Source organism: Chelonoidis abingdonii, chromosome 2 (assembly GCF_003597395.2).
Source record: "Chelonoidis abingdonii isolate Lonesome George chromosome 2, CheloAbing_2.0, whole genome shotgun sequence".
NCBI classification, from domain to species: domain Eukaryota; kingdom Metazoa; phylum Chordata; order Testudines; family Testudinidae; genus Chelonoidis; species Chelonoidis abingdonii.
This window is the reverse complement of record NC_133770.1, coordinates 177270725-177296395: the sequence shown is the minus strand read 5'-3', so window position 1 is coordinate 177296395 and position 25671 is coordinate 177270725. Positions and strand designations below refer to the sequence as shown.

Sequence of the window (25671 nt, the reverse complement as noted above, 5' to 3'; positions counted from 1 at the left end):
AGGTGAAAATGTTTGAACCTTAGTTATTTTTCTCACAAGAGATGATAAAGTGGAAAAGATTTTCTAGTTATTCATGAAATTAAAAATTTAAAGGGATACATCAACATGTAATCAAGTCTAGTTATTTTTTTTAAGTTGTTTCAGGAACTGTGACTGTTTTTTGACTCTTTGTTGATTTTTATGGTTTTACAATAGATTTTTTTTTTTAATTTTCTACCTGTTATGTGAAAGAACTAAACAGAGAGGGAACTGACCAACTGAATGATTATGCAGAACAAACAGCTAAATGTTGTCAAATGCACAAAGCAAACCAAAAATGTCCTTTTCCTTTAATCTCACACCAAAGGTTCTTAAGGAAAGTAAGCAGTCATGGGATAAGTGGAAAGGTCCTCTCAGGGATCAGTAACTGGTTAAAAGACAGGGAACAAAAGGCAGGATAACAGGCCAGCTCTCACAGTGGAGAGAGGTAAATAGCAGAGTCCCCCAAGGATCTGTACTGGGACCTGTGCTGTTCAGTGTATTTATAAATGATCTGGAAAAGGGTGTGAACAGTCATGTGGCAAAATTGGCAGACGATACAAAATTACCCAAGAAAGTTAAATCCAAAGATGACGGTGAAAAGGGATCTCACAAAACTGGGTGACGGGGCAACTAAATGGCAGATGAAATTCAATGTTGATAAGTGCAAAGTAGCACACGTTGGGAAACGTAATCCCAACTACACATACAAAATGATGGGGTCAAGATTAGCTGCTACTACTCAAGAAACAAACCTTGGAATCATCATGGATAGTTCTCTGAAAACATCTGCTCAGTGTGAAGTGTGAGTCAAAAAAGCGAACAAAATGTTAGGAACTAGTAGGGAAGGGATAGATAATAAAACAGGGATGCAACTCTCATGATCTGGTTTTGATTGCCAGAAGCTGGGAGTGGACAGTTCTGTCCATTTCCTCTGACGCATCTGGCACTGGCCACTGTCAGGATGGACTGTTGCTCTAAGCCAGTATGACCATTCTTATATTCTTAACACATTTCAGACAGAAGTGTGATTGCTAAGCTGCTGATATGCCTTTGCTCTGATGTCATGAAATAAGCATCTGGCCACTTCTCCCTCATGCCCTTTACAAGGCAATTGTCTTTATTAAATACCACATATAATGCATTGCATTTTGGCAGAGCATCTTATTTTCAGGACTTGACCTATGCTCAACTGATGCTCCAATCAGAGTCTTGAGGGATGGCATAGTAAGGGAATTGAGGGAGTCACTGGGTTTTTCAAACTAATTCTTTATTCATATTTTGTTTGTGAGGAAAAACAGTATTAATATTAAGGTGCTTACAAGTAGATTGGCTGTTGTGTGATTGCTACCATGACAATCAGTAGCATTTGCCAGCACTTCCACACTATTTTTAAAAAGCAAAAGGTTGTTTTTGAATCACCCCAACATCAGGTTCCAAGAATTTATCTTTTCCTGATAGAATCTATAGTATATGTTCCAGAGACATAAAGACTCCCAGGAATAACACACATATGTATTGTTGAGATCCTTATTACCCTGACATCTTAATGCTGGTCAGCCCTGATTTCACACTGCTAAGCACTAAAGCATCATTGAAGAGTTCTAATTCCTTGTGCCAAAGAGTTCATTAAAAAGCTCCTTTCAAAAACTGAACTAAAACCACTAAAGGAAGCTGAAAATCCTCCTCCAATAAGCATGATGACAGAGCCACTGAGGGTTGTGCTACTTACCACAGAGACCAAGATTTTAGAAGAACTGTTTTGTTTTTCTCCCTTCTTCCCCTCCCCCACCAGCTTCTAAAAGATGGAGAACCGTACCTGTTGTTAGTCCCCTGGGGATAGGGAGTAACTATGTATTGCATGGCCTTGGCATTGCTAATTTTTCTGTTAGTTTGTGTACAGCTTTCACCTCCCTACTGATAGCAGCAGTGAAGAGAAAAGGTATGTGAGAGGAATAGTGGGGCTTTTAGCCATCGGCCACTGTCCACCGATAGTTCTAGCTTCCCCGTGGAGAGCGGGGAGATTGTTGAGGTTAAAATCAAATAATCACATCAGGATTCTAAATCACAGCACTTTACACAGTGGAGTAAGACTGGGGCTCTAAGGCACAACTGCAATACAAATAAATAATCTTTTCAATAATTGAAGGGTTTTTTTGTTCTTCGCCCCATTGTCACATCAGGCTGCTTGCATGAGAAAGGGTCAAACGCTTGAGAAAAACTACGGTGGGATTAAAATTGCTCTTTTGTGTTTTTAAATATTATAGAGAGGTACAAGCCATATTCCTGGGTTTAGTTTCACTTCAGTGAATTTCTGAGATAATATTTTACTATTGTTATTTTAAATTCTTACTAGTAACGTGTTCTGGTAATGTTTAAAACTCTAATAGACCAGGAAAAGTTCTAAAATATGAATAGGAAAACCTTTAAAGACTACAAACTTTGAACCAGGCTCTTTCAACATTTGCACCGTTGAAGATTACAAGAGCAGTTTTACAGTCTTATAAATGATCTTCTTGTACTGTTCTCGCCCTTATTAGCTTACATAAATGTGAGCAAAGCCTAGTCTCTAGTGGTAACACAGAGAATGGCAGAAGTCAAATACAGTAGCTGCTTTCTTAAGATCTGATATGATGTAATATAATCTTCAGAGGATATAAATTAAGACTGAAAAAGCCACATGAGGAAGCTATTTTACAAATTGAGAAATTGAAGGAGAGGTTTGATTTGTCCAAGGTGTTGCAGTGTGTCCATTTCAGAGGCCCAAACCCCAGCTTGAAACACTAGGCCGTAGTCAATTAATATTCAATGAGTTAGAGAAAATTGAAACAAAAAACTGCACCATCACATCTTAGGAAACTTCTTGAGTGAGGAAGAACAATATCTAAGATTCAAGCACCCCAGAAAAGTTCTAAATCCTGCCCGCTGTCATACCACACATGAGACAGAAAAGTGGAAGTGTGTTCCATTCTCTGCATCCAAAGAAGTGAGCTGTAACTCACGAAAGCTCATTTGTTAGTCTCTAAGGTGCCACAAGACTAACACGGCTGCTACTGTGAAACCTGAACTACAAAAGTGTGCTGCACTTTGAAACACAGTTGTTTCATTGCTTCACTCATGCACGTTTATTGTACATGTCAGCAAGGAAAGCGTCGTCTGCAAATGTTGAATTGTCATTGTTTTAAATTATAAAAAAAAATTCAGCAAAAGATAAATAATATCAAGTTTTCAAGCCTTAATAGTGCTCCCTGATTTTGTTTCCAGTATACACAGTGCAACCTACAGTGAGAAAATATCTCTCTGACTTCAACTACAGTGCTACCTGACACACAATGAATGTAAAATTGTGCCTTCTGACACACAATGAACGTAAAATTTTGCTTTCTCCCTTAGTTTTCCTTGCGATGCATTTAAATTCGTCATTTAAATGCCTTAAAAAATGATCACCTGGATTTTATTCCTGTCTTTGAGGTACAATATTGAATAGATGAGGGGTTCTCAAACTGGGGGTCATGACCCCTCGGGGTTGTGAGGTGGTTCTGGGGAGGTCATGAGCTGTCAGCCTTGAGCCCACATTAAATTAAATTTGAATTAACCCTCTTGTTTTTAATTTGGGGGGGAGGGCATGTCTCACTCAGGGACTTCCTGTGTGAAAAGGGTCACCAATACAGAAAGTTTGAGAACCACTGACTCTGTGGGTCTGATTCCCCATTGCCATGCCCCTAGCGTCGTCAAGTGCACCAGTACAAAATGAGCATATCATGCTGCTGTGGTAGAATTTTACACCTCTTTGCACTAATGTAAATGACTGCACAATGTGCAGGGCAAAGGAGAATCAGCGCTTTGTCACTATTACACCAATTTGGGGCATGATCCTGCTAGTATGTCTTTTGAATACCTAGTCCTGTGGGGCTACCCATGCGAGTATAAATTCATAAAGTTACTTAAGTGACGGGGGGATTTAATTGCAGAAACAATAGACTTAGGTAGGTTTTAATTTTTCAGTGAAAAGTTAGCTAAAGCTTAATGCCAGACCCCAAAATTTCTACTGCCATCACAAAATGGATATAAACTGGCCATCAGAAAGTTTAGACTTAAAATTAGATGAAATTTTCTAACCATGAGAGGAGTGAAGTTCTGGAACAGCCTTCCAAGGGGAGTAGTGGGGGCAAAAGACATATCTGGCTTCAAGACTAAGCTTGATAAGCTTATGGAGGCGATGGTATAATGAGATTGGTCTTTGACTAGTAGCGGTAATAGGCCAGTGGCTTGTGATGGGATGTTAGATGGGGTGGGCAGCTCAGTTACTACAGAGAAATTCGTTCCTGGGGGTCGGCTGGTGAGACTTGCCCACCAGCTAAGGGTTAGCTGATCGCCGTAATTGGGTCGGGAAGAAAATTTTTCCTCCAGGGCAGATTGGCAGAGACCCTGGAGGTTTTTCACCTTCCTCTGCAGCATGGGGCACGGGTCACTTGCTGGAGGATTCTCTGCACCTTGGGGTCTTTAAACCATGGTTTGAGAACTTCAATAACTCAGACATAGGTTAGGGGTTTGTTACAGGAGTGGATGGGTGAGATTCTGTGGCCTGCATTGTGCAGGAGGTCAGACTAGATGATCATAATGGTCCCTTCTGACCTTAAAGTCTATGATTCTATGAAAATCCAGTAAACTCTGCAAAAATCCAGTTTCTTTTGTAAAACCTGGGTAAACCACTCTTTTTGTCTCTGTAAAATGAAAGCTAGATAATTAAACATTGGAAGGAGGGATTGCTTTGCTCTTCTCTGCTGGTCTGACCAACATATTTTTGATGTCCTACACTTGCTGCACTTGAGCAGCCAAGCTGTAAATCCGTGGAGACTGAAAAGATCAGGAATATGGGGATTAGCTTTTGAGCAAGATGGCTGGTGGTCAGAGAAAATCTGGAGTCAGAGATTTATAGTGCTGGGTTTGATTTATATCATACTGTATAACCTATATAATGGTAATAAAAAATGTAGCAATGCAGATTACCACTGAATCTGAAGTTTTAGTTGTGTGGAAAAGGGAGGAAATTGAGCACTGGGAGGACTGGAACATGGTGACTCACAGGAAAGTACTGTCTGTGCACCAAAGACGCAGAATTTAAATGTATTGGGGCAGTATGCATGTATCAGGTCTTGAAAGGGTACCACAGAGAGTGTTATGGGTCCTGAGATCATCATACTGCTGCAGTAGTAGAGTCCCACAGACATGGAAGCTGTGGCTGACAGGTGACTGAGTTCTGTGCCGAGAATGAGGGAGCACAGCGGAGAAAAGTGCAAAAGAAAATGGGAGGTACTGGGAAACCTGCTTCTGGGTCTCAGGGCAGGCGACAGATGAGACCCATCCAGTAGCCTGAGGGAGAACCTAAAGTTGTTGCTGCTGCTGCATTGAGGACCCATTGTAAGGTGAAACCAGTCCTGGGAACAACTGCTAAGGGTCAAAGCTGCTGTTAAAGAAAAGTGCTTGAGGAAATCGATCTGCATCTGGAACAGCCATTCCACCCAGACTATAGGGCTGGAATTTTCAAATGGGCCTAAGGGGTTCATTCTGATTTGCAGACATGCTGAGCATTCATAGTTGCACTTAAAGTCAGAGGGAGCTGTGCTTTGAAGATATGAAGTGCTGTGTAAGGATAAGTACTCTGAAAAATCAGGTCCTAAGTGTCTCAGATTGGGCAACCAAAATTAGTGTATACTTTTGATCTTAATCTCTCTGCATGGGTGGCAGCTCCCCTGTCAGCTCCCGTGCCTCCCACCCACCAGCAGTCCTGTCCAATCAGCACCGCCTCCTCTGTCCCCACGCCTCCTGCCTGCCACAATCAGCTGTTTCACAGCATACAGGAGGCTCTGTGGGGAGGGAGAGGAACTGGGCAAGCAAAGGTGGAGCGGGAGGTGGGAAGAGGTGGAGCAGGAAGAGCTGTGGTGGGGGTGGGGCCTTGAGGGAAGGGGTGGAGTGAGGGTAGGGCCTAGGGCAGAGCCAGGGGTCCAGCACCCCCGAGCACATTGGAAAGTCAGCACCTGTGTCTCTCTGTGCCATAAAATTCCCCATCACTAAAACGAGGATAATGATCCCCCTGCCCCACCTCACAAGGGTATTGTGATTTATTTTCACACTTAATGTTTGTGGAGTCCTCAGATAGCCTTATGATGAGCGCTATAGAAAAGCCCATAAGGAAATTTAAAATTGTTTTCAGAGCCGGGTTTGAATAGGGAAGAGTGGCCCATACACTGAACAATAAGGAGAAAACAAAATTTTAAGAGCTGCTCATTCAGTGACCGCCATCATTCTGTTCATTGAGTGAGGCAGGGATCCTGTGAAAACAATAAAATGTGATCATGTAATTCATGACTGTAACATAATGTTTACACAAAAAGGGACCAAATTAAGGTTGCCCAGGTAACTTTAATTCTGATATTTCCTAACTTCTGAGTACTTGACTTTGCAACCTAAATAAGGTTTATTTTAGGGTGTTTTTTTGTGTGTATAATCTAAGGGCTCTGAGAGCCTGGTCTCTGTGCTCTGCTGTGAGCTCCCTGCTGGAAGCCTGGCAGCCCCGTAGGCTCCTGGCAGACTGCTCCCCACTCCAGCTCCCTGTTCCCTGCCAGGAGCGTGGTCCATCTGCCCAGGGCTTCTTGCCCCAGCTCCCAGGCTGCAGAGGTGGACTCTAGCTGGAGCTGTGAAATTGACAAGAGAGCTAAGAGACAATGTAAGTAATGCAGTGTCTACACAGACACTGTCTCCCCCTAACTACACCGACAGAAGCACTACGCCTCTCGTGGAGGTAGAGCTATTATGTCAGTGTAGTAGGGCAGTTAGGCCTGGTCTACTCTGAGGGGCGAGGGAGGATTGATCTAAGTTACACAATTTAGATCTACGTACCATGGTGTCTTCACTGACGTAAGTCGACAGCTGATTGCTGCCCATCGATCCAGCAGGAAATGTAGACAAGCCCTCACATCAGTGGGATATGGCTGTAGTGTAGACACTGACGTAATTAAGTCGACATAAGCCGCCTTTCGTCAATCTAACGATGTAGTGTAGACCAGGCATAAGTATATGCCAGTGTTTGTTATAGTTTAATGAATTATTTATAATAATGGTTTGGCTTAATAAATGTTGATGGGGGAGCAGCAGCATTCTAGTGAAGACACTGTGGTAAGTAGATCTAAGTAAGTCGTCTTCAGCTACATTATTCACGTAGCTAAAGTTGCATAACTTAATCTATCCCCCCTCCCCTCAGTATAGACGAGGCCTGAGCCATCTGCACTTCATGCAGAGTACTTCAGTTAGGAATGGATCAAGTGGCTGGTGTAGGCACAGTGGTCATGTTTTGAGAATGAGGATGTAAGCTTTGCTGACCTCTGCAGCCACTGCCTGGGTAATGTCCTCATTTTACATACTGCTCCGCTCTTCGTGAAGTAAATTTGATTCCAGAAAATGAACCAAAAAGGAAAGTTTACAAGCTTTCGCTGAGGTGAGTTTTTTTCAAATACACAGCTGCTATATTCTGGATGTGTTGAGACTGTTTGTCTTTGTAGGGGAGGTGGACTTGGACTTGTCCTGGCCAGTGCAGGCTTTGGTATGCTGACTGCACCTATAATGGAGCTTCATAACCAGAAAGGCTACTTTCTGCACCATGTGATCTTTGCCTGCTGTACGCTCATTTGCATCATCTGTATTCTTCTCTTGCCGGAGAGCAAGAACCAAAACCTGCCTGAGAACATCCCAGACGGCGAACACTACACCAGGAAGCCCCTCCTGCCACACAAGAAAGGGGAGCAGCCCCTGCTTCTGACAAACTCTGAACTCAAGGATTACTCTGGCCTCCACGATTCATCAGCTGTGGGCGACGGGGTGTCCGAGAATACCACTGCCAATGGGATGTAACTGGGCAGATTTTTTTTTGGGAGAAAGAGCACTTTGGGTGGGGGTGTTTTGCACGGATTTGCAGACCAGTGATGAAACAGATGAATACATTGGGGGAATTCAGCTCTGCTGCTAAAGCCCACTTATTGTAGGAATCTTCAACTGGTATACAAATTACTTTTGAAAAGTTATGGGGGAAATAACGAATATGAGAAAAGAAGTGGCCAGAGATAACCCTTCCAAACTTTCTTTTCCTGGAATTAAATATTTATATTTATTTTGATTATCATTTTAAAAAAGCACTTTACACCCTTTTCACTGATCACATGAATGAAGCCATCTTATTTCAAGAGGTGCAGCCATTCCAAAAAAGAAATGGTGTGATGTTTTTTGTTTTTGTGTTTTGTTAAAGGAAAGAGGTATCTCTGCTGCAAAGTTAAATCCACTGAAACTTAGGCTAGCGCAACATTAGTTCTGCCTGTCCAGAAAGTCAGATCCCCCAGGTTGCCTGCTCTGTTTGTACAAACAACAAAAAACCTGTTGTAATTCAAATTCTGACTGCATTTTATTTAGCGTAAATTAGGTTTTGATAGTGTCCCTGTATGTATTTAAAAGTTATTTTCTAAATTAAAGTAGAGTTGATTTTTTACTGTAGTTAAAGCAATCAGCAAAATACTACACAAACTAGCTTAGTTTTTCAATCAGCCCTATACATTTTAAATATCACATTCGGCTCTTTTAGAGATTTCTTGCAAGTGATTAATAATAATATAAATTGTAATGAATTGACCACCAGTGGTAAAATTAGATTTACCAAGAATGGTTTTAACTAACAGGAGGTCCAATATCTGTATCCTAGTGTTCCAGAGAATATTTTTGGTCAAAGGAGACAAAATGTAGGAGTATTGGCTACAATCTGAAATGCTTGCTCCAAAAGGGAGTTTAGCTGAAATTTCCACTAGTTACAAGAGCTGTGACATTGCATGCCCTAACTGTTTAATGCCTATTCTTATTTAAATTTATTTTATTAGAATAAAAGGGAATGAATTGATTATTTGAATAAATACTGAAGATGGGGAAAAAAAGGAAGGGCTGTTTAAAATGTTACTTAAGTAGAGGTCAAGAGGGCACTCCCTATGAAATGGATCATCTTTAATTATACATTTTTAAAACCTCCTGTCCAAGCCAGAATTGTGATTACTATATATTTTGCTGTCTCTTGTTTGCTATTTCTGACCCAAGAATTTACAATGAACTTCCACCTTAATCCCACCAAAAATGTGCTTTTGTAGATTCTCCCTTAAAAAAAAAAAAAAAAGTACTATAGTATCACTTGTTTGATTAAAGTAATTTAAAATGCCTCTGCTTAGTAAAGTAAGAAACAAATCTTTTCATTTATTGTAAAGATGGCTATTTGATAATAGCCGGGTGACCTCCTCCTCCTCCTTCCAGTCCCCAAACCAGCAACAGATTTGCATTGGCCATCAGATTTTGATTCTCGTTGTGTGAATGTCTTAAGGATCTAGTTAATACGACATTCTGAGTTTAAAAGCTTTTTTGCATCATTAAGCATCCCCCCACCACTACTTTCCTTACCTTATTCACTCAGGCCATGCATATTTGATTTGCCCAGTGGTACAGCCATTTAAATGAACAGAGCAGCAGGATGTGTAATGTTGTATTGAGCATCCATATGATTGCCACTTTGTTTGATGGACATCTTGCATTCATAGGCATGGAAAGGCTAATCTGCACTTTCCTCTTCTTCCCTATCCCTTCTTTTGCTCTATATATTGTCTGTTAGCTACAGTACCTACTACTTACATCCTCCATTAGGCTGCCTTTGTCCTCTTGTAACCCACACAAAATCAGCAAGACTGTGAGTAGTGCAGTAAGCCACACAGCCGCAGATGCTGATGAGTGCAAGAGGACAAGCAGGCCTGGAGAAGTGACAAAGATTGTTGTGGTTGGAAAATCAATGTTGTCCTAAAGCTGCTAACTTTTGTACAGAGGATGTGGACATTTAGGTTCTTTTTGAGCCACATAAGAAACAGTGGACCAGTTGATGGTAATTTTGCCTGGAGTTACACTACTGTTTTCACCTTGGTTAGACTTGCTATGACAGCAACAGACCAATTTTTCTTACACTCTCTAGTTACTGTATGGTTTGAAAGTGGCCACCTCTCCTTCGTTTTGTTCTGCGTTCAGATTTTTGCAGTCTGCATTCACCTTGAAAATAAGGCCTTTCGGTTTGTGCAGTATTCATGTGCCAAATTTGTGTAATACCTTTTGCCTTTTATATGAAGCTTGTTACAAGCCACATATCAGGAAAAGTTGGTTTATATCAAAATCTAGAAAGTAAAACAAATCATAATCCAGGGAGGGGGGGCCTTGACACAGGAGACCAATAGAGGGCGCAGAGGATTGTTTGAAATCAGGCATGCGCACAGACTCAGAGCTGTTACGCAGCACCTTGCAATCCATATACTTCTTAGTTCATGGTCTCTGTGCAAATATACTCAGGCTACAGTACAAGTCATGTAGGCCTTTCACGAGCCTATTAGGCGGATTGCATTTAGCATTGTTATGGTCCTGGTGTGTCATCGCTGTTGTCCACAGCACTTTATAATTTCCTATTCTGGTGTTTGCTCTTTCATTACAAACAGTCCCAGGAAAAAGAACTGTTTAAACATATCAGCCTATTTATATAAGAAATAAATACATTAGGTAACAGGAGCACTTGGCGATTTTTGTGAAATTGACTTTTGTGTTTTTTGTTTTGTTTTGTTTTTTAATTTGCCTGAGATGAGGCATTTGGTACTAGTCCTTTTGAAATGAGGTCCCAACAACACCTATGGTTTGCTTGGCTCAGTCATGGCAAAAACATTAAGTAATAGCCTGTCTCAGTAGCTCTGTTTATAGCTCATTTGAGAGGATGAAAGCCTGTTTTTTAAAAAGATACTGGCCATCAGCTCTTGTGGTGTGTATCTGAGGCTGGAAAGTTTCTGGGGAGGTAATAAATGATACAGCAGGGCTGGAGGCTATAAACAAACATGTTTCCTGTCCAGTTCTTTGTATGGTTGGGGACTGTGGCAGTTTTTTAACAACTGTCTGTCAAGCCATAAGCTTCTCAATCATGGTTCTCCACAGCGCAAAGGAAACACTTTTCTCAGATGACTACTGTTCCTAGCCAACGCAACAAGGAAAGCATTCAAAGCTTTGCTGTCCATTTTGGCCCATTTCTTTCCATGAGCCCTCAGTTACTCTAGCCCACTAGTGGGGTTTTTAGTTACCATTTAAGGGGCAGGGTTTGGTTTTGGTTTTAGAATTTTTAAACAGAATGTGAAAATAGCATTACACTTGATCATTTTAAGGGGTGTGTTTTTCAGCAATGTTTCTGTTGCCAAACACACTAAAAATAGATAAGGTGGGGAAAACCATGTAATCTCTTTGCCACTTTTGAAAAATGTTGTTTTGGTTAAGCAGGGTTTTTTTTGTTTTGTTTTTGTTTTAACATGGAAGTATTTTTCTTAAATGATGCCACTTCCTGGAGCCAAATGCTAAAGATCACCAAATTGGAAGCAGAAGTGCCATTAAATGAACTCTGTGAATGTCAAGTCAAATTGCACCTGTAGCTAGCACATAAAGACAACACTTAAGTGTGGGTTGATCTCCCACACTTTAACTTAAAAATAATAATCTTCATTTTAATTGTATTGTGTGAAATGTCTTGGGAAAGGAGTACAGTGTGTTTGTCTAGTGGGTGAGACTTCCCTCCCTCCCCTCAGTTTCTGATGAAGTTTTATTAAAGAATCGTGTTACTGTATGTTTTGATCATGAGTAGTCTGGTGGTGCTTATTCATAGCACAAGCTTAAATCAAGCACTGAATACAGTCTTACAAGCTAAATGTCTGCATGATGTTACATCTGTTGTACCTACTGAAAAACTTTGTATGTAAATGTACAGAAATAAAAAGGTGTTGCCCCATTAGCATACTTCCTTTTGAATGTCTTTCTTGCCTTCAGTGCGATGAGTGTTAAAGCTGTGCTTTCAAAAATACCCCAGCTACTGAAAAAGTTTAATGAAAATTTTAAAACCTCCCATAACAGCACTAACCTTATTTAAAAAAAAAAAAAAAAAAAAAAAAAAAAATCTCTAACTAAGGGTGCTTCAGCCACCAGTTGCCGCAGTTGTCCTTCAAGGAAGAGGATATGTTGCAGCTGAAGCAGTTCTGCTGCTCAACTACAAGTTCCATTTGCAGTAAAGACACAGCATGATTCATGGGCCTGGGACTCAGAAGACCAGGATTCTACTTCTGACTTGCTGTGCAACCTCAGGCAAGTCATTTCATTCATCTGTGCCTGTTTCTCCTTCCACCCTTCACCTGTCTTGTCTGTTTAGACCAGGGGTCTGCAGCTTTTCAGCAGTGATGTGCTGAGTCTTCATTTATTCACTCTAATGTTAAGGTTTTGCGTGCCAGTAATACATTTTAATGTTTTTAGAAGGTCTCTTTCTGTAAGTCTATAATAGCTAACTAAACTATTGTACGTAAATAAGGTTTTTAAAATGTTTAAGAAGCTTCATTTAAAATTAAATTAAAATGCAGAGGCCCCCTGGACCAGTGGCCAGGACCCAGGCAGTGAGTGCCACTGAAAATCAGCTCGCGTGCCACCGTTGGCACACATGCCATAGGTTGCCTATCACTGGTTTAGACTGTAAGCTGTTCAGGACAGCTGTCTCTTACTATCTCTTTGCACAGTGCTTCTGTGCACTACTGTAATCTTATTGTTGCTAATAAAATTGATCTCTTCGGGGTTCTAGAGTCCAAGTGGAAGGAACCTTGAAAAGAAGATTGCCAAATAGTGTTCACTTGAGTTGAGGAAAGACAAAGCATCCTTTTACAATAGGTTATTTCTGGGATCTAGCTGTATGTAGTAAGTAACATTTTCTGCCTTCAAAATTTTAGACGTCTTGATCCAAAAGGAGCCCAACCTAGGTTGTTCTCCCCACTGCTACTGAATTGGGCTAAAATATCTAGGCAATAATATTGTTTACCTTAGTTGGCTACTAACCCAGAGGTCAGGCCAGCTGCCTCTGCGTGTCTGTGTCTTGAGATGTCATCCAGTGCCTTAGTCAAACCTGAGACAGCTGGCTTTAGGAAGATGAAGACCACATACAGTTTGACAGCTGTGGCTTTAGTATCCCAGGCATATGCTATGAGGCCTGGGGAACCTTGATTGGTGATTGTATTGTCACCTATACTACTGATGTATGCATTCGTTCACCCTGATTTCACAGAGGCTGGGAGCTGCTGCTTTCACATCAGAAAGCTGATTTAGTACATTTCATTTAGTTTTCCGATGCCTATATTGCCTGATTCCCTCAGTATATTATTGCCAGGAAACAGCAGAGAAAATGGCAACTCATCCTTCTCACTTGCCTGAGGCAAGTGAGGTTGACACCATAACCCAAATTGCCATGAATGTTCTGCTAAATGAAACTGAGACAGAGTTTACATGTAGAATCATGCTGCATTAGGGCCATATTTATCCCTTCCCCCAACAGAACCAGAGAAAAAGGAGCCTTGCCACATCTGTTGTGCATATTGCACAAGACCCAGGGACAATCGCAATCTCTGCACTTGTAGGAACACAAGGACAGCTCTCTGCAGGGCCACACATTGCTCCAGAGAGGATGGGCTGGTCCAACCTTCCTCAACTAGCCAGGGAGCACCTTGCACTATCCAAAGGGATGCTTCAGCATACATGCTCCTACCTGAACCCAGGGGGAAGGGCGAGGGTGCACCAAGAAGGGAAAGTACCAAATGAGACAATCTCTCTGAGCTCCCCTGGGGCAGTGCTGGCTCCATACTAGGCCAGTGTGAGACAGTATACGCCAGTGGTTAGGACACAGGACTGGGAGTCAGGAGATATGGGTTCTGTTCCTGGCTCTGATACTGACCTGCTGTCTGACATCTTGCAAGTCATTTCATCTCTCTGACCCTTTGTCTTGTCTATTGAAGATTTTAAGCTCTGAGGTAGGGGCTGTCTGATTGTGTGTGTGTATATATAGTGCCATGGGTCCTATATTCAGTTGGAGCCACAAGGTGGTGCTACTGTAATACAATTAGTTAAATCATATGGACTCCCAACTCTGGCTATTTATCATAATTTAACCATTAGTGTATATGCTCTTGAGCAGAATTCACATGCTGTGTGGCCAGCAAAACAATGCTTGATGAAGTTGGAGTTTGAACTGTTCTGTCTAAAATGCACTGCTTAGAGAAACAGGTGGTGAAAGGTGACCAGGGCATGAGACCACCTAGCATACTTCATACATATACAACAGGAGAGTTAAGGCTGCTGATCTGAACTCAGTTTCCAAGACTGTCCACAAAATCTCAACCTTAGCTCTGAATTAACACAGCTTTTGGTTGATCATAAAAGTGTAGGAGGGGACGGGACTTAAGAGGTCGTTTAGTCCAGTCCCCTGCACTCAAGACTGAATTAAGTACTTCTCTACCTCAATATAACACGACTTCAGATATAATGCTGTAAAGCAGTGCTCCAGAGGTTGGGGGGAGAGGGGGCTGCGCACTCCAGTGGATCAAATCAAGTTTGATGTAACGCGGTTTCACCTATTACACGATAAGATTTCTTGGCTCCTGAGGACAGCATTATATCAGGGTAGAGGTGTACTAACTATTGACGGGTGTTTGTCTAAGCTGTTGGTAAAAGCCTCCAATGATGGACATTCCACAACCTTCCTAGGCAATTTGTTCCAGTGCTTAACCAAGCTGACATTTAGTAAGTTTTTCCTAATGCCCAACCTAAACCTCCCTTGCTGTAATTTAAGCTCATTGCTTCTTGCCCTATCCTCAAAGGTTAAGGAGGACAATTTATCACCATCCTCCTTGTAACAACCGTTTATGTACTTGAAATTGTTATATCCCCCATAGTCGTCTCTTCTCCAGACTAAACAAACCCATTTTTTTTCAATCTTTCCTCAGGTCATGTTTTCTAGATCTTTTATCATTTTTGTTGCTCTCCTTTGGCCATTCTTCAATATGTCCACATCTTTCCTGAAATGTTGTACCCAGAACTGGACACAGTACTCCAGATGAGGCCTTATCAGCATGAAGTAGAGTGGAAGAATTATTTCTCCCAGAATGATGGGTTTTTTGCGCAAGTGTTATAGTTGACTCATATTTAGCTTGTGATCCACTGTAACCCCCAGATCCCTTTCCCAAGCAGTCATTTGTATGTGTGCAACTGATTGTTCCTTCCTAAGTGCAGTACTTTGCATTGTTCCTCATTGAATTTCATCCTCTTTACTTCAGGCCATTTCTCCAGTTTGTCCAGATCATTTTGAATTTGAATCCTGTCCTCCAAAGCACTTGCAACCCCTCCCAGTGTGGTATTGTCCACAAGCTTTATAAGTGTACTCTCTATGCCATTATCTAAATCATTGATGAAATATTGAACAGAAGCTGACCACCCTACTCAAGATGTCCTTCCAGCTAGACCGTGAGCCACTCATAACTACTCCCTGGGAATAGTTTTCCAAGCAGCTATGCACCCACCTTATAGTAGCTTTATCTAGGTTGTATTTCCCTAGTTTGTTTATGAAAAGGTCATGTGAGACAGTATCAAAAGTCTTACTAAAATCAAGCTATACAGCTACCACTTCCCCCTATCCACAAGGCTTGTTACCTTGTCAAAGAAAGCTATTACGTTGGTTTGACATAAGTTGTTCTTGACAAACAAGGCAGTTACTTATCTTGTCTTCTAGGTTTCTGCAAATTGATTACTTGCTCCATTATCTTTCCAGATACTGAAGTTAAGATGACAGGTCTGTAATTCCCTGGGTTCAACCAAAGCAGGGTGAAAGCATAGGTGTTGGTCTTTACCTTTATACTCTTATTGTAGAAATGGGCTGGCAACAGATATTATGTATTATAATTTATTTATCAAAACAACACAGAGCAGAGACTAGATAGAACCAGAGGCTGAAGCTGTATTCTCTAAATAAGCATTCTTTGCTTTATCTACTTTAACTAGTGACCATGAAGCCATAATAAACTAGGCTGAGATGGCTTTTCTGGAGCCTGCCAGCTTTGTTTCCAGTAAGCTATTATAGCAGCATTAATAATATTTTATACTTACAGTGGAGACTTTTCATGCACTCCAGTGTGAGGTTTGTTACTTTACAGATGGGGAAACAGGTTATGCAATTTCCTGTCACAGAGCAAGTCAGGGGTTGGATGAAAATAGAATTTGTGTCTCCTGACCTTCAGTGCCCCCCCGTTTAATCATGAGACAATTCTGCCTTTGTGCTACTAGAACTTAAACCCTCAGGCTTTTTTAGATAAGATTCTCATACACAACTTCAGAAAACTCCCTTTTAATAATAGCTTGCACATGTATAGCATCTTTCACTTAAGGATCTGAAACTGTTATTTAAGCTTTGAGAGATAACAGAGGGCTCAGTGAAGGCAAAGAGGAAAAAATCCTAATTTCCAGTCCATTCAGCATATTAAAAGCAATCACTGGTATAGAGTCATCTCTACCGGTACCAGGTTTCCCCTGGTCCCTTACAAATGCCTGTGTAGAGTTACTTATTCCAGTGCCCTTAATGTCAAACTACCCCACTGTATTTTCCTGTTTAATACCCTTCTAAAGTGAAGCCCTACTCTGAAGAGTGTAAAAGTGGCAGTGTGGTGGGCCATGGCTATTGCATCTAACTGATTTCTTCATCAAACGTGCTCAATTTACATGTGAGAGAGGCCTTTGTACTTACCTGTCCAACCAACTCCGTCTAGACTCTGAAAGTGCATTTCTGCACCTGCATTTTCAGCAGTAGTCCTGTAACAAGATGGAACAGAATCCTGCGAACTGTGCTGGTGCTGCACGACTAACAGGAAAATATCACTAATGGCAGCAGACAAGACTCTGGTTACATAGTGCATATGTACTGAGTCAGACAGCACACTTTAGGATCAAACCCTTTTTTTTCCCTTTTCAGTGGAAAATTCCTTCTCCTCTGGAAAGAACAAATTCCTGCCATTCTCCCACCATGAAAGTGACGTCAATGTATTTCCTTTTATTTAATTTCCTGATTTTTCACACTAGCATGCCAGGTTTTCACATAAGCACTAGAAGCGATTTGTTTTCTCTTGCTCTAATTATGATACATAGTATGTTACGTGTGCAACTAAAATCCAGAGAACGTCCCCTAATTACAATATCCAGGCAGGTCAAGCTCCATGCATACACAAGTTTACAATATCTTGCTTAACTCACAACATTCCTCTCCATATCCCACAGACCTCTTTCTCTGCCATCAGCCCCATCTCTAACACAGCAGAGGAACTCAAAGTTTGGAAGAAATGCATTTTTTAAGTTCTATTCAAGTTTGGTCCAAACAATTTTGTAAAACAAACCCAAAAAGTGCCAAAATATTAACTCTGTGTCTGTCAATACGGAAACCCAGTCAGTTTTTCTTTAACAAAGTAGCTTACAATGCCACAAAGTTAGAATTTCTCTGGAAAAGCCATCATTTCTTCCTTGATTCTGTTCTCTATGTGTAATATGAAACTCCTGTCTGTATTCTGAAGATTGTAGCTAACGAAGATCTGTTTTTTAGTCTTCCTGGCTAAAATACAAAACAAAGGACAGTCATCTATTACTCATTCCAATATTAGTTCTGGTAGTAATCAAACATTTTATGGAGAGAAATGAGGCAGGTTTCCCATACCACAATACAAATGCACTGACCTGGAGGAACCACCTCTAAAGTTGTAGTATAACCTGTATACCTACTCAGTCTGGCTTGTTGGCTAAAACCCTTAGACAGCAGTCAGTGATGAGTGCTGGGTGACAGATGTGTCAAGTTAGGGCAGGGGGCCCAGCAGGGATGACTTAAAAAAAAGTGTAAAAAAAGGGGGGGAGGGTTGGCTGTGGGCAGGGCAGGGGGTGCAGCAGGGGCTGGCTGCAGGTACAAGGGGGACAGCCCACCCTGTACAGTAAGAGCCCCCTCCTCCTCCCTCCCCCACCGGGGTAGCAACAGCAGCCCGCCACTTCCCTGGGGCTCCCAGGTTATTTAAAGGGACAGGACAGTAGAAGCAGGGAAGCCCTGGGCCCTTTAGCTTCCAGAACCCTGGGGTAGCAGGAGGCTCTGGGGGCTATTTAAAGGGCCCGGTGCAGCAGAGGCAGCTGGAGCCCTGGCCCTTTAAATAGCCCCCAGAGCCTCCCACTACCCCAGGGTTCTGGGAGCTATTTAAAGTGCCCCGGGCTTCCCTGATTCTACTGCCCCGGTCCTTTAAATATCCACAGGAGCCCTGGGAAAGCAGCAGGCTCTGGGGGCTATTTAAAGGGCCCGGTGCAGCAGAGGCAGCTGGAGCCCCGGCTCTGTAAATAGCCCCCAGAACCGCCCACTATCCCAGGGCTCTAGGGGCTATTTAAAGGGCCCGGAGCTTTCCTGCTTCTACCACCCCGGCCCTTTAAATAGCCAAGGGAGCCCTGGGGAAGCAACAGGGCTTCCATGGCTATTTAAAGGGTCAGGGCGGTAGATGCAACGGGAGCCCCGGACTTTTTAAATAGTCCCGAGAGCCCTGCAGCCCTACCCCAGGGCTCCAGCAGTGGGGCTGTCGTGTAATTTAAAGGGCCTAGGGCTCCAGCCCCTGCTGGGAGCCCCAGGCCCTTTAAATTGCCTCCTAGGGAAGCCGGGCCCCTGCAGTGCTGTGCACCGGCTCTTGCTGGTATGCCATACCAGGGCTTAGGTGCAGGGCTCAATTCAGGGGAATCGGCCTAAAGCCGGCCCTACCTCCCACTTCCCGCCCCGACTGCCCCCCTCAAAAATCCAACCCTCGCCCCGCTCCTTGTCCCTTGGCCACCCGCTCCCGGGACCCCCACCTCCTATCCAAGCCCCCTGATCCGTCCCCTGACTGCCCCAACCCCTACCCACAACTCAGCCCCCTGACAGCCCCCTTGAACTCTCAACCCCTATCCAACTGCCCTCAGAAGTTGACTTGCCCAAAATGGTAACTGGCGATAGACTCAGATCCGTAAGGTATTTAGGCTACTGTCACTGAAATAAATTGCATAGTTATGGTAGCCATGTTGACTCCAAGATGAGAGAGAGACAAGTCAGATCAGGTAACACCTTTCGGAAGTGAGGAGCTTTAGTCATGGTGTGAGACCCAGCAAAGAACTCTGGTGTTTTGAGCTACCAGTACCATGCCCCTCTTGTATATACAGCCCAAGTCAGCAAAGCACTAAGTACCAGCTTAAATGCTTTGCTGAATCATCACCTTAGTACAAAAGTCTTTCCTGAACACACAGCCATAACTAAAAGGGAAACAGCAAGAAAAATGCTTGAAATGGCAATGGGAGAAAGAAATGTACACAGCAGATTTCCAAAGATGGCAGACATAAATTTTCATAAATTCTTTCACTTAGATCGTACAGGAACAAATAACTTCTGTGTATCAACTCAGTTATTCCAAGGATCATCTTCTGTATCTAAAATAAAGATACTGTCAGGAATTCCTAAAAATCTCAATCCACCTCAGCCAGCTGGAAAAATCAAGGGCAGAAAGACTGTACTCTTAGAATTTCTCTTAAAAATAAATTTTGAGGCAGTTTCATTATACCAATCAATTCAATTGACTTATCTTCCATTCTAATAGAATGATCAACTTCCTCTTGGCTCAGTGAGAAGAGGGAGCCCCATGAACTGCTTCTGAAATTTGATTCATTTTCCTTTTAACAATTCACACAATAATGTTTAATGGGATGTGGCTCGTTGCGCTAATATGCTACAACTTGAAAAACAAGCATCTCTGCCTTGGTATTGGCCCCTGTGGTACAAAGGCTCATTTTATCATCAATGCTCAAAAATTCTCTCATTTAATAACTGCAGCACTAATTCTAAACTGAAAGCTAATTAATTGCCACACCACTTTAACCAACAGACTGAGTTCTGAATTACTTTTGTACTATGTCTGGCCTTAGTCGGCTGGAGGAGACATGGAGTTTCCAACGCTTGTGAACGCTACTGGTCCCTTGATGCTTTTTACAAGAGTAGGGATGTTAACCCCCGTGACCTGGTTGAAACTCCAGTAGGGCAGTTAGATCCTTCCCCAAAATGCCCTGCAGAGTCAGCTGGATATATGCCCTGCTCATTATATTCCCTTGAAATGAGAAGAGAAGGGGGAAGTTGTACCCAAAATATTACCATGATGTCTGATGTTACTCTGCCTCCTCATCGCCTCAGAGGGGTTAGATCTGCAACTTCAAAGAACTGGAAGGTTTTGTGCAACTCAAGCTAGTGAAACATAAGCCCAGATCCTCAAAGGTATGTAGGTACCTAACTCCCCTTGAAATGAATGAGTTCAGTGCCTAAATACCTTTGAGGATCTGAGCAGTAGTTCTACACCTGGCTGATCCATAACCACACAGAGCAGATGTCATTCCACACATCCCACCTGCTCTCCTTTAGCCTAGACAGCATGACTAGGTCTTGAGCTGTACTAAGCACAGCAAGTCCTTCTACGCAGCGGAAATACTGGTTAACCAGCAATGAGATCCACAACATCCTGATTCACAATCTCAACATTGCAATAGTGTTGAAGAAAAGCTCCTGTAGGATTGGGAGAGGGCACAAACATGAAGGAGAGTTGCTGCTCCCTGGCTCATGGATCTACCATTGCTGTTGTGACTACTTGTGCTCTCGTGTATAGCAGAGGTAGAGGGGAGCATTCAGTTAAGAGTTTCACTTTCTGGACTACAGCACAGCTCTGAGCTATTAGACAGATGCCCCATTCCACCCCAGAGGTGGCTTCATTTCACTGGTGGGTGAGGAGATTCCTGCGTGTGTATGTCCATTTCCTTAAATCTGCAATCTGGGCCAATAATTTCTAGAGTGCTTTGGGATCCTTCTGGCTGAAGAGAGCTGTAGGATGTAAAGGTAGCTTTTATTTATGCATGCACAATTTTGCACATATTTGTGCAAGTATCGGTGTTTGCATCTGCAGAGTGCTGGCACATGCACATTAAGGTGTCTAATGCCTGTATATGCACAGGCATTAGAATCTGTACTGAAGCAATGAAAGACTATTTAAAAGTGCATATGCAAGTGTTGGGGGGGAGGGAGTGGATAGGGAGATGCCTACCTTGAAAATTTATTCCTGTCCTATATTAATCACTCAGCAAAGCATGGGGATTATTGAAATGCAAAGTCCTCATTATATTTGTTATCACTAGTGTCCCTCAGCAGCAGTGCCAGGAGATTCCTAGGATAACATTCCTATTACCAGCAATGAAACCAAGTGCTTTCGGCCTTTCAAACTCTGTAGTAAAGTAGAACCTCACTTACAAACTGACTGGTCAACCACACACCTCATTTGGAACAGGAAGTACACAAGCAGGGAACAACAGAGATGGGGGATAAAACGAACACAGCGCTTTGTTAAACTACTAAAATAGTTAAGGGAAAGTTTAAAAAAAGATTTGCAAGGTAAGGAAACTGTTTCTGTGCTTGTTTCATTTAAATTAAGAGGGTTAAAAGCACCATTTTTCTTCTGCATAGTAAAGTTTCAAAACTGTATTAAGACAATGTTCAGTTGTAAACTTGTGAAAAAACAACCGTAATGTTTTGTTCAGAGTTACGAACATTTCAGGATTATGAACAACCTCCATTCCCAAGGTGTTTGTAACCTAGGTTCTACTGCAGATATATAGACGTAGAGAACAATAGCACTGACTCAGTAAGGTATTTAAGCACATGTCTAACTTTAGGCAGGTGAGCTGTAGAAATGTGAAAAGTTAGGCATGAAGAATCTAAAGCCATTAGAATAAAAGCTTTTCCTCAAGAACGATTCACACTAATACTTTGCTTTAACACAGTGCAAGCTTCAAGCATGGTCAGCCAATATTTAAGCTCATGTCTACATGAGACAGACGTATGCCTCTTACTGAGAAGTCAGGCAACATAACTTGTGGTGACAACAAAGGTGCTTTGTTGCCAAAGATGCGAGGTGAGAGCAAAAAACAACCAAAGAATTTAAAGAGGGTTCCCAAAAGTACAAGTGTGTTATAAAATCTCTGAACCATTCAATAACGTACCTAGGCGCTGGGCTAGAGAATTTGAGGTGGTGTCAGAGGCATCTCCCAGGAGTGATGTAGACACTGGAATGGAGTCCTGAAAAGAAAGCAAAGAATCAGTTGTTTATTCTGTACTAAAATTAGCTATTTTTCCATATAAGAAGTCACAACAATAATCAGTTTTTCTGTTTTAGTTTAATAAAAAAAAAAAGGAATCCCCAAGTGGTTTGAGCATTGGACTGCTAAACCCAGGGTTGTGAGTTCATTCCTTGAGGGGGGCCATTCAGGGATCTGGGGCAAAAATCTGTCTGGGGATTGGTCCTGCTTTGAGCAGGGGGTTGGACTAGATGACCTTCTGAGGTCCCTTCCAGCCTTGATTCTATGAAAAGACTTACCTTTCCTACAATCATTTGAGTACCTGTGTGCTACCATGTCAAGGTGAACTCCAACATGTACAAAACCCCAAACAACCCAGTCACAGGGTCCTATACATTATATAAAGATGGTGGAGGGGAGTTTCAAAAGCACCAGGAGCACTTACAATGAATCTCTAATTTTTCTGACTTGTATTCCCAAACACCTGAGACACTTTTGAAAATCTCCCTGGTGTCTACAATTTTTTATGCAGCGTATCCATTAAAATAGTCTTTAATTACACACACCAATACTATTTCACAAATAATACCATATATAGTTTTTCCTACATAGTGTTTAAAGAAAAATTCCATAACCTGGAAATACTTAAGTAGACACCACCTAAATCTCCTGTCCCATACCAGAATCCAATTCTGCAACCCTTGTTCATGCGGAGAAGTAAACAAGTAGTTTCACTGAGATTACTCACACAATTGAGTATTACTTATTGAGGAGTGCACAAATGGGCCCTCACTGAGGCATGGGCTCCTATGAAGCCTGTGTTGCTGAACAAACACTGCCTTATAGAAAACTTTATGCTCTGGATGCATTCTGAAGTGTGTGTACCACTGTGCATGGTCTGGCTATGTCTACACTGCAAGCAGAAACCCAGAGCTGGCCTGTGCCAGCTGGCTTGGGTTTGGGCTGTTTAACTGCAGTATAAACATACCCTATGAGGCAATTTCCTACACAGGCCTGCCCCATTCAAAGTGTGCTATATTGGCAGTAAGTGATGAAGGGCTCCTAACACAATGGAGTCTTGGTGCATACCTGGAGCTTCTAGAGGCTACTGCAATCCAAATGACAACGCACAGCCACAGACTTTAAGGCCAGATGGCCTGAGCATGTGGGCAAAACCCACCTGGGAAAGAATTCACTGTAGTAACTCAGAACCCTCCTCATCTAGTATCCCATCTCTGGCTGTAGGAGATAGTTTTGAATTAATCAATTAACTCAATCCCCATTTGGTTCCTTACTATGCAGTAAATAAGATGTACTCTTCCACAGACCTGTCTCATTCAATGCACAGTTCTTGAATACATTAAAAAAAAATTACTACACAGTCAAAACTGTCATGCAGGCACAGCCTGCTATGTCCCCCTTTGGAATACTGGCAAATTATTGTCACATATATTGTAATTGTCAAAAATCTACTACAGATGAGCAAAGTGCAATTTTCAAAGGCTTACACTGAGCCAAATCATCCAGCCAATTTGTATCAAAATATCTGCAGCATAGTTCAACTGAATAGAGCACTAAAATGGGAGCCAGGAGACCTGGATTCTAATCCTGCCTCTGCCCACTATCCTGATGCAAGATGTTGGGCTGTTGTAGCTCTTTGATTCTGTGCCTCAGTTTTCCCTATCCATAAAATGGGGATAATACTTTCTCCTGTAATGTTGTGTGAGATCTACAGAGGAAAAATGGTCTCATACAACACCCACTGAATTTAATGGGAGACTTTCCATTGACTTCTGTAGTGTGACCAGAACCTCTAAGGGTTAAGTATCATGATAACACTTGAAGACACTTTTCTGTCAAATTATACCCATTTCTCTGCCAAATTATATACTTATACCCTCCATCTATTTGACAAAATGCTGCAGTGAAAGGAAATATTCCCCCTCCCTCCTACATAAACTCTTCTAGTTCTCAAAAGCTGCTCAACTTTTCATCCTAAAATGTCAACTCTTGAGAGGGATATTCAGCAAAGGTATAAATGACAGAAAAGGGGTTCAAATGGAAACGCTTGGGTAGTGTGTAGACTAGAAAAATAAATAGTGGGTAACATTTTCAAAAGCATTTAATCACATAGGAGCCTACACCCCATTATTAAAAGTAAGTCTAATTGAAAGTAATGGAATTTAAGCTCCTCAATAGGTGCTTCTGAAAATTTTATCCAGGCCTGGTCTACACCTAAAATTTAGGGCTGGGTTATCTACAGTTAGGTTGGCTTGGCTTAATTACAATGCACAGGGCATGCAGGCCTAGGAACAGCCTCGCAGAAAGGTAGATTTAATCAGCCACATAAGAACCCCTTCTATTGCTGTAGTAAGTCCCTACGTTATAGCTATTTTAGGTGGGAAATGTTTAAACACTGGGACGAGCGGCTCTTGCTACAGCCCTGGTTGTGTCTACATGGTGTGACCAAGTTAGGTCACCTAACCGCAGTGTAGACACAGTTACATCAATCATCCTTGGATGAATTGTTCTGCAGGCCGAGTTGCTGCCTCTAGAGGGGTGAATTTACTACAGGGATGGGCAGGCCCCTTCCCTTGCTCTAGCAAGCACGGCTGTGAACCTGGGGCCTAGCCAGCCTCCACTGCGCAACTTCGCACCTCCAACTGGGGTGGGCATCTTTAGAACTGCATTACCCCGCCCCATCCTAGGCCACCCCCAAACTGACCAGGCCCCGTTCACACGAAGCTAAAGCGGATCACGCCTGTTTACAGAAGGGTTTAAAACGTGGCAGCCGCTAAACCCCCCTTCGCGAACATCCTCCTAGAGAGATCGGGCCCGCCGGCCACCTGCCAGCATCGTGGGAAGCGCGGGGAAGGGGCTCTGCGGCCCGGCGGGGAGGGTTGAGGGCGGGGGCAGGAAGGCCGGTGAGTGGGGAGCACTGCGGCGGGGATGGGGGGCTCTGCCGCTAGCTCGGTGTAGCGCGCCGAGGGGGGCCGGCACTCACGTGGGGGCTGCACATGGCCACGGCCAGGCTGCGGAGCGCGGGCTCCGCCCCCACCCAGAGGAAGAGCGAGTCCCGCAGCCGCATGGCGTGGAAGTGCACGAGCTGCTCGCCCGCGCGCCCGCAGAAATTGTGCAGGGAGATCCCGGCCGGGGCGGCTCCGTTCGGCTCGTGGCGCGAGGACCCCGCCGCCTGGGGTAGCTGCTGCGGCTCCATCCCTGTCCCGCCCGGGCTCGCATGCCGCGGCCAGGCCAGAGCAAACGATCCCCGAGCGCAGGCCCGGCCCGCGTCTCGCTTGCCGCGCGCAGCGGCGGTGGGCAGGGGGCCAAACCCGTCCCTCCCTCGCTCCAGGGAGTGGTAGCTGGGCTCCTCCCCCTGACCTGCCCCGTCCTTCCAGGTAGTTCCCAGTTGCCCCCTCCCCCCGCCGCAGCCTAGGCCCAGGCCTTATTCCTGCTCTCAGCCTTCATCCCAGCGCCTGTGCCTGCAGCTCCCCGGCGCCCCCTGAGCTGGCGTTCGGTGGAGCTGGGGGTGCTCAGGGCCGCTAGAACCTGGCTGCCCATACC

At 43.2% G+C, this 25671-nt stretch overlaps 2 protein-coding genes across 3 annotated transcripts in view; one reads left to right on the top strand and one right to left on the bottom strand.

Moving 5' to 3' along the window:
* The window catches only part of SLC22A23 (solute carrier family 22 member 23), a 199539-nt gene extending 187620 nt beyond the window's left edge, over positions 1-11919 (top strand). For both annotated transcript variants that reach the window (XM_032798381.2, XM_075062824.1), the window contains one exon: positions 7578-11919. In XM_032798381.2, the coding sequence (XP_032654272.1) occupies positions 7578-7926 (349 nt within the window). In that variant the 3' untranslated portion in view covers positions 7927-11919. The remainder of the gene's footprint in view (positions 1-7577) is intronic.
* Positions 11920-16988: 5069 nt separating this feature from the next.
* On the bottom strand, positions 16989-25365 carry PSMG4 (proteasome assembly chaperone 4). The gene is made up of 3 exons (XM_032798404.2): positions 25112-25365; positions 22033-22108; positions 16989-17560 (listed from the first exon to the last, which is right to left on the bottom strand). Exons 1-3 carry the CDS (start codon positions 25322-25324, stop codon positions 17439-17441), a joined length of 411 nt encoding a protein of 136 aa, XP_032654295.1. The 5' UTR covers positions 25325-25365; the 3' UTR covers positions 16989-17438.
* Between the last annotated feature and the right edge of the window lie 306 nt (positions 25366-25671).

Excerpts from the sequence above, each read along its gene's own strand:
- PSMG4 (XM_032798404.2), bottom strand. The coding sequence starts at position 25,324 with ATGGAGCCGCAGCAGCTACCCCAGGCGGCGGGGTCCTCGCGCCACGAG. Across the intron at positions 22,109-25,111 it reads TGGCCATGTGCAGCCCCCAC|GACTCCATTCCAGTGTCTAC; the intron begins GTGAGTGCCGGC and ends CTTTCTTTTCAG. Across the intron at positions 17,561-22,032 it reads TTCTCTAGCCCAGCGCCTAG|CCAGGAAGACTAAAAAACAG; the intron begins GTACGTTATTGA and ends TTTGTATTTTAG.